The 14487-nt window shown below is 52.8% G+C and overlaps 1 protein-coding gene across 4 annotated transcripts in view; it reads left to right on the plus strand.

The window, feature by feature from the left end:
- PCGF3 (polycomb group ring finger 3) overlaps positions 1-14487 on the plus strand; it is a 53398-nt gene that overhangs the window by 19758 nt on the left and 19153 nt on the right. For all 4 annotated transcript variants that reach the window (XR_013555366.2, XM_060655593.3, XM_078446397.2 and 1 more), the window contains exons 4-6: positions 565-682; positions 1977-2073; positions 5467-5522. Coding sequence is in view for 3 of the 4 variants with exons in the window: in XM_060655593.3 (XP_060511576.2) it covers positions 574-682; positions 1977-2073; positions 5467-5522 (262 nt within the window). In the remaining variant the exon portion in view is untranslated. The remainder of the gene's footprint in view (positions 1-564; positions 683-1976; positions 2074-5466; positions 5523-14487) is intronic.

The following is a 14487-nucleotide window of genomic DNA, read 5'->3' on the forward strand; positions in this document are numbered from 1 at the left end:
TATCAAGGTCTCATCGAAGGACTTTGCTTCTCCTTCAGGTTTGGCCAGTGCTGCCCTTGCTGGTGCCCCTTGGGGTCATTCATCCCCTAGGTTTACAGAAGAGCCAGAAGCTCTAGGAGTGACCCCTCAGCCTCCTGCCCCAGACTCAGCACAGCCCGCCTATTCTCCCAGCCTGTCTCCCTGCACCTTCACGACCCTCCTTCACTTGCCTGCCACCTCACCAGCTGGCCTCAGCTCAGTCCTGAGCAGGAGGGATCAGGGGAGCCGAGAGGGGCAGTGCCACAGGTGGTTAAGGGAATAGTAACATTTGCAGAGAGCTGCCCATCAGGTGTTCGGCGGGACAGTCCCAGTCCTCTGTGGGAGGACTTTTGGCAGTTCCTTCTCCAGACGGAAGTCGGCCTACAGAGCCTTTGTGGCTTGGACCTGCCCTGGCAGGTGGCAGCCTCTGTCCACATGATGCTGTGCCCTCCTGGAAGGATGTGCTGTAACTTGATTTACATTTAGCCTGAACCTTTGACAACACATGGGAGTATTTCAGATATTGATACTGGTTTTCTCTTCTAGAAGCCAAAGATGTTGACCAGAAAGATTAAACTCTGGGACATAAATGCCCACATCACCTGCCGCCTGTGCAGTGGATATCTCATCGACGCGACCACGGTGACCGAGTGTCTGCATACGTGTACGTGGATAATATTCTAGAACATGGCCTTTGACAGCTGTGGGGGGTGTGTGTGTGTGAACTGTCTGCATATGTGTATGGTGGAATGATCTAGAACATGCCTTTGACAGCTGTGGGAGGGGTGTGTGTGGACTGTCTGCATATGTGTTTGGCAGAATGTTCTAGAACGTGGCCTTTGACAACTTCCAGCCTTGTGCTTTCTTAATACTTGTGGTTTCTTATTTTTCCTTCCTTCCTTCCTTCCTTCCTTCCTTCCTTCCTTCCTTCCTTCCTTCTTTCCTTCCTTCCTTCCTTCCTTTCTCCACCAAAAGCTTTTAGCTCAAACACAAAGCAAAACACAGAAGCAGGAATAAAGATCTTAAAAATAAATCAGAAAAATTACTTCAAATTAAAAACATTGTGGGTACTTTCAGTAGAGATACCATTTAGGAAAGCTAAGTACAGGAAAAATTTAATTATTTCTATGTAACAGCAAAACCAGTAACTGTTATGACAGAATATTCATTTCTAGTGGACAGAAATGCTTCCTTTTTAAATTTTTCCAAATGAATTCCTTTAACGTTTTAAACACAAGAATGTGGTTCGGCTCCTCACGACTAATAAGCCTGTGTTCTGATGTTTAGAAGACTCTTAGCTGTGCCGAGCTTGCGGTTTTAATGCCCCAGCTCAGCAGGAGATGCTGCTGTTTACCCCGAAGCATAGTCACCGCTGGGGTGGTTGAGGAGTCAGGCCGGAGTGTCTCCGCTGGCTGTGGTAGGCACGCCGTGTAGATAGGGTCTTTGCAATACAGCCAATGGGTGTAATGCAGATGACTTTTGACTGTGTGTTTTCCACTTCAGAAAATAAAATATTCGACCCCTTAGGTAGAACTTTCATTTTAAAGGTAACTATAGTTTTTGGATTATTATTTTCATTGAATTTCCTTGAATTTTGGTGTACAAAGAAAATCTTGTGGTCTTTTTTTACACACATGAAAATTGTAATTATTGGCCCCTATGGTGAAGATATTTGGGGGAGACAAGTACTTTCTGATGATTTCTCAGCTCTTGGCCTCTGAACACCTATTCACTTAGGTTCTTTGCCCCTCTTATCCCTGCACCTCAAATCTGCTGAGTGAGGCCGCTGACTGAGCGCCTGGGGCTTCTCCGTCGTTGCTGAGACCTGAGAGGTGGCAGCTCCATCACAGCAGCCACGTGCGAGGTGGCCTGCGCCTCAGCCCCCGTGTGTGCCGTGCCCGAGGGGGTGCTGGCATCTCCCTCCCTGGTTACTTTCTGACACAAGTGTGCTTTTGCAGTCTGTCGGAGCTGCCTGGTCAAGTATTTGGAGGAGAACAACACCTGCCCCACGTGTAGGATCGTGATCCACCAGAGCCACCCGCTGCAGTACATTGGGTAAGTGTGCCCAGGTCCCGGTCCCAAAGCCACAGCTTCGGCATCTCCCGGTGTGTCAGGGACCCGCCCAGCGCGGGACACGTGTGACCACGTACGGCAGCCGATCCAGCCAAGTCAGGCCAGTGAGCGCTGGGGCTGTTCCCATAAGTTTCCAGGAATATTTGCTCAAATTGAGTATTTTGAGGAACCTCAGGACCCACCTGTATTTCACTAGTTTTGCAATAAATTGGCTGAAGTTTACTCTGAAGTGGATAGCAGCCCCTGGTCCACCTTCCTGTCATGGGACAAGTGGTCCTAGGCCCCGGGTGGCTGCCCCTTGTGTGTGGCCTGCGTCTTGCTCCCCGCAGCTGGTGCTGCAAAGAGTCCCCTCCTTTGGTTTCGGGGAGATCGGACCCCCTTGGAATCAGCACCATTTGTGAGGGAGGCGTCAGGGAGTTGGCACGACCAGACTTGGGGGTCAGGCTATGATGGGCAGGAAGTGCTGGCTTATGGCTTTTACGCAGAGTTTTAAATGACTTCAGATTTGGCTGGGGGGGGGGGGGTGCTCTAAAGGAAGCCAAGCGCTGCCTGCACCACATGGGAGCAGCAGAGGTAGGTCTGAATATATGTTTTGAAGGAAGAGAGGGACGTGTGTCTCCACTTCCCAAGTTGTGAAGTATGTCGTGTGCGCACAAGGCGTTGAAAAACACATGAATGGCTTATAATGGCACAGCAAGAAACCACTCCCAGATGGAGAAGTAGAAATCACCAGGCCCGGAAGCCCCCGCCCCACCCTGGCCGCTGTCCCCACACAACATAGCTTAGTCTCCTGTGGTCCGGCTCGCTACATGGGGAACCAGCTGTGTTTTCGTGGCCCTTGCCCTTGACCCAGCCTGTTCTCCAGACGGGTCTCTGTTAGTGGGGAGGTCTGTGCAGGTGGACAGCAGGGTGTCCTCTGTGGGCCCTCCGTGCTGCTCTGGGCATTCCCGTGCAGGTGTCCCCCCTCTGTCGGCCCTCCGCAGGCTGCTGGGTTGTGGAGCTCCCGTGCCTTCCTGTGCGCTGCTGGGCTGCTGTGCCGGGCACCGTCTTGATGTGTCCTGTGGGTGCCTGTGGACTGCGTTCTGGCCACATGGTGGCTCCGTAGGGTATCTTGGCCTGTCGCCCTGATTACCAGTGAGCACGGTCCTTTCTCAGATGTCACCTGGCCACTCGGGCTGCCGGGAGATGTCTCTTCACATCTCATTTTTCTCTTGGGTTCTTTATTTTACTTGTTTGCTTTGAAGAAATGCTTTATATGCTCTGGGTACTAATTGTTGGCAGTGTGTGCACGTTACCTGCGTTGGGGGCATAGTCTTGCAGAGCACGGGGTTGCTTTCCTGACATGAACTGTAGAAGGCAGGTGGTGGTAGGGGCTTCATGCTAGTGGGAAGCTGTGGTGACCCTGCCCCCACCCCCACCCCCGTGCTCTGGGGAGACAGCAGGCAGGGCTGTCTGGAGAACTGAAGCCCTTTAGCAATCTGAGACCCCAGTGTTCCAGGCAGAGCCTAGCCTGCTGACACACAGGGGGGGCCGATGGGAAGAGAGCTGGCCAGGTGTGCAGGCCTGGGTCCAGAGGGCCAGGGCCAGCGAGACGGAGGTGCAGAGCTGGGAAAGATGCGCAGCCCCAAGGCCTGCTGTGGGCCCTGGGCTCCAGGGTGGCTCTTTCCTGGCAGTCCTGTCCCTTGCTGTTTGCTCCCTGTGCTCTGCCTAAAGCTACACTGGCCCAGGGTAATTTTCTTGTTCTCCCCTCCTGATGCCAACTCTGCACTTGGCTCAGAGCCTTGTTCCTGACACAGCTTCTCCAGCCACACCTGGCCCAGCCTCCTGCTCTGATTCGCTACCCCCCACTGTGCAGCTGCCCCAAGGGAAGGGCTTTCAGCTTGGGGCTGGGGCAGTGTGGGGAGAGGGCAGTCAGGGCGGGGCGGCGGGGCCTGGGGGCACCGTGTGGGGCCCTGGGCAGTAACTTAGGCCTTACGAGGTGGGATGATGCCGAGTGGTGCTGGCCGCAGGCGGGTGCTGGGCCTGAGCTCCTGGTGCCCGTTGGATCCCTGAGGCAGCTCCACACTTCAGGCCTCATCTTAAAGCCAAGGGCTCTTGTCACGTGGGCCCAGCAGAGACCTCGGCACAAGCGAAGGGCTGGGAGAGGGTGTGTGGCCTGTGGCCTAGAGTGTAAACACGAAAGCCTCTTTCAAGGGGCTGCCCCTCCAAGAGCCTGGATGTGGCTGACACCAGGAGAAGCGCGCTGTGCTGTTCTGCCCTGCCTGCCAGCACCCTTTCCAAGGAGAGCCCCCCCAACCCCTCCCCTCAGCCCTATGGGTCTGTGGCCAGGCAGGCGGGGCCTGGCACGGTCATTCGGAGGACCCGGAGTCAAGCTCTGTGGCGGGGATCTCTCCACCATCCTCTCCTCGTGCAGTGGGGGGAGCTTTCCACAAGGCCGTGGGGGTGTCCTGCGTGCTGCGGGCCAGCTGTGGTCCATAATCTTCGCTGTGGGCACGTGCGCATCGTGGTCGGAAATTTGAGAAACGCTGCTTTGGTCTGCCACAACACAGGCTGAGATGTCAGACTGATGTCTGTTAGAACTTAAAAGTTCTTCCTGGTAATGGTGAATGAGGGTCTCTGCAGGCCCTGGTCACCCGCCGTTTGTGGCCTAACCGTGAGCCCATTGAGTGGCTGCTGTGTGCCCGGCCCTGGACTAGCCCTGACAGCTAAATGTCTAGAAGTTTTGTGGAACCCCATCGTTTATCCGTTATTTACATGCTACTTGTCTGGGTACTTACGGGTTTTCATTTTAACGCATGATGTTTGAAAATTAACGTTGATTTGAAAAGTTACTTAAACATTTGAATAAGTTACGTTTAAAAATAGCAAACTGGAGTAGAAACTATATTTGAAATACTGTGCTTATATAACCTTTTCAGAAAACCTTTATAGGTAGATCTTAAGGACCACAGGGAGGGCCTGATCTTAGGGCCTTTCCTCTACGTTATTCAGAACATGAAAGAAAAGTTTCCTGTCCAGTGGAGGCCCAGGAGGCACCGGTGGAAGAGGTGGGGGTGGGGGCCTGTGTGGCCCCTGGAGGCCGCATCTCTGGGTGTCCGGACCACGTTCAGCAGGCAGAGGGCACTCATCATCTAGAGGGTCTTGTCTGTGCCGCCATTCCTTGAAACTTCTAGAACCTGAATTAAATGATACATTGATTCAGGTTGTTTATAACTTTTGCTAGCACAAACATTTTTTTAAGTGCAAACTAGAAGCAAAACTCAAGCAAAATTTCAAATTCGCGATTGTGGAGTCTGATACCGTTAATGGAAAATGCGCACGGATTGTGGAAGTGGCGTTTCTAGCTAACCTCACCTGTTATGTTCTCTTTGCCAGTCATGACAGAACCATGCAGGACATTGTTTACAAACTGGTTCCAGGCCTTCAGGAAGGTAAGTGTCAGAACGTCCACCTGGACCCCTGAGTCTGCGGCTCAGCCTCTGAGCACTTTGCTCCTGGGGGTCCCGGCCCCGTCCCCTCTTTGGGAACAGCACCGTCTCGCTTGTCCCTGCTCTGAACTCGTGAGCGCCGTGTTGCTGGCTTCTCCCACTGTCTCTGTCTTGCCGAGCGTGCTGCCTTGTTGGGGCAGTGGGGGCACAGCAGGGCACGGGGGCAGCCTCCTCAGTCACACGCACACGGACGTGAAGCCGGTAACCAGTGTGTGGATAAAGTTTGACTGTATTTAAAGTCAAGTCTCACTGAGAATGAAGAAGAAACATTATGCAGTGTGAATACCCTCAAAGTGGAAATGGCTGTTCTTTTTCAACCTTTTCTGCAATTCTGAACGCAGAGACTATTGCTCCCCCTCTTTGTGGGGCTGGTGATGGGGGAGGGGAGGGAGACACTGGCCTCAGAATCCCACTCAGGGTCTGATGGTGGGCGGGCGTGGTGGTGCTGGCTGATACAGCTCAGGTACACTTTGTTTTAAAGATAAGATATGTTAGGGATTCACTTGGGCTGTGTTTTCTCATTGTAATGTTTCGGAAGAGGGTTAAAATTTAAAATACAGCTTACTACCTTAGATCAAGAGATAGATAGTACACCTGGCTTTTCCTACAGAACTGCCCCCCCCCCCCCCGCCCCCCGGTTTATTTATCCTTGAGAGAGAGACAGAGACAGAGACAGAGACAGAGCATGAGTGGGGGAGGGGCAGAAAGAGAGGGAGACACAGAATCCGAAGCAGGCTCCAGGCTCTGAGCTGTCAGCACAGAGCTCGACGCAGGGCTCGAACTCACGAATCGTGAGATAACGACCTGAGCCGAAGTCGGAGGCTTAACCGACGGAGCCACCCAGGCTCCCCTCTTACAGAACTTGAAGAATAATATTGTTAAGGTCTTTTTTGTGCCATTCACCAATTCACTCATACAAGAAGAATTCAAGTTTCCCGTAGAATGCGGACGGAAACAATCTTTTGATACCTAAAAGTTTTTGAGTCCTCAGAAAACGCAAAGAATACGTCAAAATAAAATACCAGTAACTTGAAAAATGATCACAGGGTGTTTTAAACATAAGAGCCGGCAGAACCACATGTAGAACCCCATGTGTGTATTGCCCAGCCCCTGCAGCTCACGCAGAGCCCCGTTGCATGCTCTGCTTCCAGCCATCTTCCTGTCCCAGAAGATACCCTCTTTGTAACACGAGTAACCACAACACTTCGTAAACCTAAGGAAGTAATAGTAATCCCTTCGGATCAAATACCTGCTCAGCGCCAGCATTTCTAGCTGCCTCGTGAACACCACATGTTTTGAGTTTCCTTGTTGTCATTTATTTTAATCAGGGTCCAGGTCAGGTCAGCCCCCAGGCCAACTGCTCTGCCCCGTCTCAGCCCCTCCTGTCACCAAGTCTGGACTTGTTGAGGAGGCCCCATTCCTGTGAACCGTTGGCGTCTGCAGGCCTGACAGGATTCTGACTCATGTTTTTGGGAAGCCCACCCCCGGGGGTTATTCCGCCTGGACGGGTGCAGTCGGCCTGGCTCCCGTGTCACCCCAGCCGCCCTGCCCCGGCAGAGCATCAGTCCACGATTCGTTAGAAGTGGCCAACCCGTGCCTGTCCTGGCGCCCAGCCCGGCCCGCGTGCCAGGTGGACCGCGGGGTTCCTGAGGCCCGTTTTGTACCGACCGGCAGATCGGAGCCCGTCTTTCCTTTGCGCACGGCACGCTGCCTTAGTTCTGGCCCCTCCGGCCACAGTCAGGGCCGTGTAAACGTACACATGTGTTCACAGTGCTTCGTGGTCCTTGTCCTTTCTGAAGCACGCGCCCCCCCCCATTCCCCCCCTCCCCCGTCGGCAGCTCCCGATACTGCCCTGGGAGTCTGGGGTGACCGGGCGGGTCCCGGGCTCCTCCTGTTGACTTCCTGCCCCAGGCAGTGCCAGCCATCTCCCCGCGGAGTCCAGGTGCCCTCAGTGTAGGGGTCGCACGGTGACAGAGTCGTGAGTCGTAGTGGAGGGTTTGTTTGTGAAGAACGTGGTGCGGGTGTGTGATGACCCTGCATGTGGGACGTGCCCCCTCTTGCCCCTCGGGCAGGGTTTCTCTTCCAGCAGGCGCTCAGCTTCTCTCTTGCTCAGGCTCTCGGTCGCTTGCTGCCCCTAAGTAGAAGGAAACCCTTCCCGGCAGGAGGGCTTCCTCCACACAGTCTGTCTGCTTGTGCCAACAGTCGCAAACCCGGTTTCTCAGATGGAGTCCCCTTCCTGGCAGACGAGCTTCAGCTGACAAGGGCCGGAGGCAGCAGGATGCCTGCCCGTGCTGCCGTCCGGGCCTCCCGAGTGGCCGCTCCCCGGGGTTCGCTCCCCGCTGCTGGCCCCGCACCAACTCGGTTTCTCTGTTCCCTTGTAGACGAGGCCTTTTTGCCGGAGAGTTCATTGTTCAGTGGTCTGTTTCCTTTTTCAATAATTTTTAAAAACCTGTCTTTTAGAGGCAGCATTTTAAGTTTTTATTTACTTTGAGAGAAAGAGCATGCATGCACGCGAGCAGGGGAGGGACAGAGAGAGACAGGGGGAGGGAGAGAACGCCAAGCAGGCTCCACACTGTCGGCACCCAGCCCGACACGGGGCTCAATTCCACCAACCATGAGATCATGACCCGAACCAAGATCAAGAGTCAGACGCTCAACTAACTGAGCCCCCCCGCAGGCGCCCCAAAGAGGCAACATTTTATAAAATTTACCAAATTATTTTTTTATGTTGAGCCACCCCCTCCCTTCTTTGCCTCACACTGCCCGCAGCTGGCTTCTTCTGCTGGCATGGCCAGGACGCCGGGCTGGGCCCTGTCGTGAGGGTGGCTGCGTGGGGTTTGCTCACTCCCGTATGCCTCCTGAGGGACACTCAGGACGTTCTCGTCCTTGGCTTTAACAGAAGAGGGGGTGCGGTGACACCTTTCGCGTAATTTTGTGTGGATGTGGGTGGATGTATTTGGCTTTATTCTGGAAGTGCAATCACTAGGGCAAGGCTTCTGCATTATTTCTTTCTCTTGCCTTTTCGCCCTGGCTGGAACAGGGTTGGCGAACTGCAGGCCAGATCGGGCTTGCTGCCCATCTTTACGTGGCTTGTGAGCCAGGAATGCTTTTTATACTTTTAAATGGTTAGAAAAAAGTCAGTAATATTTGTGATGTGAAAATCACAGCTCGCTCGCTCCTGTACCGTTTGTGTTCACGTCACAACGCAGAGCAGCAACCGGCGGCCGACGGGATGTGCACTGTGGCCGCTCCTCACGCTGCAGAGCTCAGAAATGCAGTGGTAACTCGACGGTGTTTCAGGAGCCATGTGAGCCACTGGTGCGACTCTCCTTGTTGCCAGTTCATACCCGTCATGTCGAAACAGGAAGAAGGGAGGTATGGACTTCAGATGTTGCCCTTTTAAGCCACAGTGAAGCGTGGACGGTTTTGTGCTTGTGAGCCGACTGCGCCATGAGGCGCATGCCGAGCTGGAGGGGCAGAGCGTGTGCAGGCATCGCCAGACGAGTACACGGCGCTCCCAACGCACAGGAAAGCGACGTTTGGGAAGAACTGAAAATAGCAAACGGAATACCTCATCGCGGAAATAAAATGTGGATATCAGGCTACAATCGAAGTAGGTTTCTGACTGACTCCTTTGTTAAGCCAAACGAGGAAAGCCGCTTAGTAACGTAAGTTAATTAGATCTCGTTTGATTGTAGCCGCTGAGCCAGTGCGTCCAGAGAAGACGGGCTTGTTTTGGGGAGGGAGCCTCTGGGAGGCAACATCAAGGGTCCACAAGAAAACGAGGCAGGCGGTTTTGAGTGGTTTTCCTTGGCCTTGGTGTCGCCAGTCTGCTCAGTTGTTCATTTGGTGAGTCCGAAGCGACTGAAGAAATAACATCTCTGAACAGTCTGCGGAGAGCAGCTGCGGGCAAGAGTGTCGTCCAGGGGGTCGAGAAAATACTAATTCAGTGCAGCCTGAAGTGGGGTCTGCCAAGACGTGTTCCATCCAGCGGCAGTAGAAGCGTCTGGGGGTCAGGAAGATGCTAACTCGGGCAGACTAACCGAGCTGGTAAGAGTGTGAGGTGTTCAGAGGGCATCGTATTCTGCATCAGAGCAGGTACTCTGTGGAAGGCGAGTCTTTCATAGGTCACTGAACCAGCGGAGTCTGCAGCAGGCTTCCTTCACTCTTTCAGATGTCACTGTCACCAGGGAGATGAATTTGTCAGGAGTGGAGCCTAAACACCCTGACTTTCTCCCCCAGACGGCACTTTAATAGTGGCTTAGTAGTGGTGAGTGTGTGTGTGTGTGTGTGTGTGTGTTCTTGTCATTTTGAGCTAAGGACAAATTGAAGTTTTTTGGAATGGAAAGAAGTTCCTTTAACCTGGAATGACTACGGAAATTAGCTTTTGCTAAAGATTTGATACTGTTTCCCAACATTATGTTGGGATGAATTCAGCCCAACATCATAAGGCACAACGGGACTACTTGTATTCAAACCTCTGTTGCGAGTGGAGTCGCTCAACAGCAGTGAGTGCTGTCTGTGCCACGTGACTTCAGACATCCTGCTTTCAGAAGAGGGGGAGCGAGATCTCTGATCCCATTCAGGTTTGTCGCAGGCTGATCCGAGCTCTGGCTCCGGGCCCAGGAGCTCAACACACACGCGAAGGCAGTTTCCATATTTCAGAGTCCATTAACCGTGCCGCGGAGGAGCTTTCGTCCGCCCTCTGCTGGACGCGCTGGCTTGCGGTTGGCGCCACGAAGGCCGGCACCGGGAGGAGAGTCTGACGGAGCTCCCCGAGCGCCCCCACGCTGACACACGAGCCACACAGAGTCACGTGCTTGTGGACCGATGTCCGCATTTCTGTACGAAAAGACACTTCCAAAAATGAAATGTGTGAAATATCATTGAGATGAACACGTGTAGTCAGTTTTGATGATAAGGAACACTAACTTTTAACACCAATTAAATATTATTCCCCCTAAAAGGAGCCCATTCTTCTTGTCAGTAGCCTATATTACAAAAATTGTACTCAGTTATAATTACTGTTTTTTGAATTTCATGACTTCTGGTTTCCACTTCCTCATATAAGGAACTCGGAAGTCTCCACTTTGTTCTAACAAATAAAAAGCTGAACAGCCTGAGAAATCAGCCAGCTTTCTTGGATCATAAAGAGGGAGGGACACAGGGCAAAGTTCTGTGTCAAGAGTAGAGAGACTGACAGTGGATTTGGGGACACGGCTTCCCGGAGCAGAAGCCTCTGCAGGAACCAGCTCAGGGCTGAAAACCTGAGCTGTGGTTGTGGAGCTGCTGGAGGCCCCGTGTGGACAAGTCTGGAAAACCTGTAGGAGATGTAATCATGGCCAGGGCCTCACGGTATCGTGAACTTCACCTCCAGGAGCTCGGCTGAGGTCTCTCAGCAAATATCAGAGAAATCTCTCATGCTTCCAGCAGGGGGTAGAAAAGGAGCCATTCTGAAATATGTCTAACAAGGCCTGCCCCCGGGGACACTAGTTAGCCAGAGCCAACCTGAGCAAGGGGAGCCGGTCAGCTCCGCTCACCCCTCCCCACCGAGGGAGAGAACACAGCTGGGAAGCTCTGGTGACGTTCAGTGTGGAGGCGCCACCCACGGAGCCCTTCCCCCGCCCCCCTGCCCCACATCACCGCAGGCCTGGGCACACCAGCTCTCTTCCCTGGCACATCACATCTGACTCACAAGAAAAAAATCACAGGGCACACTCAAAGAAAAACACAGTTTCTCGAGACACAGGAAGCGTCAGAACCAGACATGGCAGGGATGCTGGTGTCGTCAGACTGGAATTTAAAACAACGGGGATAGGGGTGCCTGGGCAGCTTCAGCTCAGGTCATGATCTCATGGTTCAGTTTGTGAGTTCGAGCCCCGTGTCGGGCTCTGTGCTGACAGCCCGGAGCCTGCTTCGGATCCTGTGTCTCTCGCTCTCTAACCCTCCCCTGCTCACACTCTGTGTGTGTCTCTCCAAAATGAATCTTAAAATAAAACAACTGTGATACATATGCTAAGGGCTCTAACTGGTAAAGCGGACTGCATGCCAGAACAGGTGGACAGTGGAAGCAGAGAGATAGAAATGCTGAGAAGGAGCAAAAAATGCTGGAGCAGAAATGAAGAAAGCCTCAGGTGGGCCTCCTAGTAACAGGACTTGTATGTGGAAGAATCTCGAGGTTGAGGACCTATCAACAGAGACTCTGAGGCTGAAAATGAAAGAGCACACACTAAAACAGAGTCAAAATCTCTGAAGACGTGGGATGGCCCCAGAGGTGTGTTGTGTGTGTAATGGGAACAGGAGAAGCAGAAGAGAAGAGTGAGAAGGAACAGCAGTGAAATGATAATGATGAGATTTTCCCCAAATTAATGTCAGACTCCAAACCATGGATCCAGGAAGCTCCGAGAACACCAGGCAGGATAAATACCAAAAGCACAACACCTATGCATGCTCTTTTCAAGCTACAGAGAAACAAAAACAAATAAGCCAGAGTACAGAGGAACGAAGATCAGAATTCACCTGACTTCTCCTCCAAAACTGTGCCTGCAAGGAGAGTGGAGGGTGAAATGTTTAGTGTTGAGAGAGGAAGGCATCCACCAAGAATTCTGCACCCTGAGGAATTACTCCCCAGACGTGGAGAAGTAAAGACTCAGTCAAACAGAGATGGAGGGAGTTTGTTGTCTCTAGACCAGCTTTGCAAGAACAGTTCCACGAAGTTCTTCAGAGGAAGTATGGGTCAGAAACTCTGACCCACAGGAAGGAGCAGCAGTGAAGGTAAAGTGAGAACTTTTGTTTTTCTAAATCTGACAGGTGACCATTTATTCAAAGTGATAAGGAGCAAGAATGTACTCAATTACTTACTATGTTTGGGGATGTGTGTATATTTCAATAAAAGTGCACCTTCTTCCTGTTATACAAGTGCCTGCCTCATATCACAGTTTTGCTGCTAAGCTCACACATCCCCTCCTCGAAGAGACGTTTGTCAGCCTGAGCTCTGACTGTGACGTTGAGTCCGAATGGTGAGCGTGGACGTGGACGTGGGTGGGGCCGGGGTGGGAATGCAGTCCACCTTCCACACCCGAGTGTGAGGTCGGCCATGGGGCCCCGTAGGTGCCCTTTGTCATTGAGGAGGTGCCGAGAGCGTCAGGAAGGGACACTGGCTTGTGCCCGGGGTCACATTGTGTTATCACTCCCCTGGATTCTCACAGCATGGTAGTCACACCAGGATTACGACTTGTAGTTTTTACCTATGACATCACATAACCTGTCCTTTGCATGACAGCATATCGTGGTGCTGGCTCCACATCAATAAATATGATCTGTATCATTTTTTTTAAGGTTTATTTATTTGGAGAGAGGGTGTGTGCCAGCAGGGGCGGGGCAGAGAGAGAGACAGGGAGAGGGAGAGAATCCCAAGCAGGCTCTGCGCTGTCGGCACAGGGCCCGACACGGGGCTCGATCCCATGACCCTGGGGTCATGACCAGAGCAGAAAGCAAGAGTCCTGATGCTCAACCGACTGAGCCGCCAGGAGCCCCTTAAATAGCAAGTTACCTTGCTGAAAATCATCCCAATTAACATTTCTATGCTGGCATATTCCTGGCAGAGAATATTGTTATTTTCAATCTTTTTTCATTCTGATAGGTGAAAAATGTTTAAATGGGAATTAAAGCAAGGTAATGGGAGCTGCCCCATTTCTACAGGTGAGGAGAGAATTCTCTCTCACACTGACCAGCAGGACTCCGTCACCCTTCTTGGAGAACCTGGGAACAGCCCCACACCATCTCACGCCTTTATTCCTGAGCCAGCTCTTATAGGATTGTTTGATTTCTTTTCAAGCTAATCCAAATTTTCCAGACCAGCCTTTTGGTTTGGCACTTGCCGTATTTGGTTCCAGCAGCCCATCCCTCTCTAGTCCGGCAGTGCTGTCCCTTCAGTTCTGAGGGCCACCCTCTTTCCGCCAGAGCCCCACCCCCTGCATCGATGCGCTCCCACATGACTGGGCACGCCAAGCGTCTGTGTGGGTCCAAGATGTGACCAAGATGTATTCCTGGCTCCGTTGAGCTCATGGCGTATAGAAGACAGACATGCAGGTAAAAAGTGCAACAGTTACCAAGTGAGCTCCACAGAAATGTTTTTCATGGAGTGATTTGTAGGTTATTAGTTGGAGCAACTTGGGTGTAAGTTTTCTTTGCTGCTGCTGTGCGGCCCTGAGCAGTGACTACTTGCTTCATTACCCGGGTGTACGCTTCAGAGCCACTTGTTGCTAAAAGCCCATCCGTAGCTGCCTTGTGTCATATGCTCCTGCCCTCTCGTTGTCCGGCCCGGCCCCCACTCTGTTTGGGGAGCCGCCTCCGGTGTAGCCAGCAGTGACTGCAGTGCTGACTGTGGGGAGCAAGAATGCTGACTGGCGTTGCTTCTGAGGAGGAGATCACAGGGCACTGTGGTGGATGGCCTCTGTTCCCCAAGGAACCTTCCTCTGGCTTCCTCCTCCGGATGCGGCGAGCTGTGATGGCTGGCCACGGACACCAGGGGGCAGCCTTTACACACCGCCGGGCACACCTGGGTGGCCATCTAGCTGTGAAAGCACAGTGCGAATCAGGGGCACTGCTGGTTTCTAAGCTGTGGCCGTAGGCATGAGGTGCTAGAAGGCCCGAGTCTACTACTGAGCAGCCTAGAGGTCAGCGGGTCGTGTTTGCTGTGCCCCTGAGGAGTCCCAGAATGTTGACCAGACGCCACATGTTGAAAACAGCAGTCTTGGGTCTTGGGGGTGGGGGGGAGGATGGGGGTGGGGGGGGCATCTCTTCACACAACTGCCCCGTCCTGCAGCCGGGAGTCTATGCATCGACGGGGCGGGGTGGCAGCGGCTCCAAGATCCCGAGGATTCGGTCCAGATTTATCTTCTCATTA

Source organism: Panthera onca, chromosome B1 (genome assembly GCF_046562875.1).
Source record: "Panthera onca isolate mPanOnc1 chromosome B1, mPanOnc1 haplotype 2, whole genome shotgun sequence".
Classification (NCBI taxonomy): Eukaryota; Metazoa; Chordata; class Mammalia; order Carnivora; family Felidae; genus Panthera; species Panthera onca.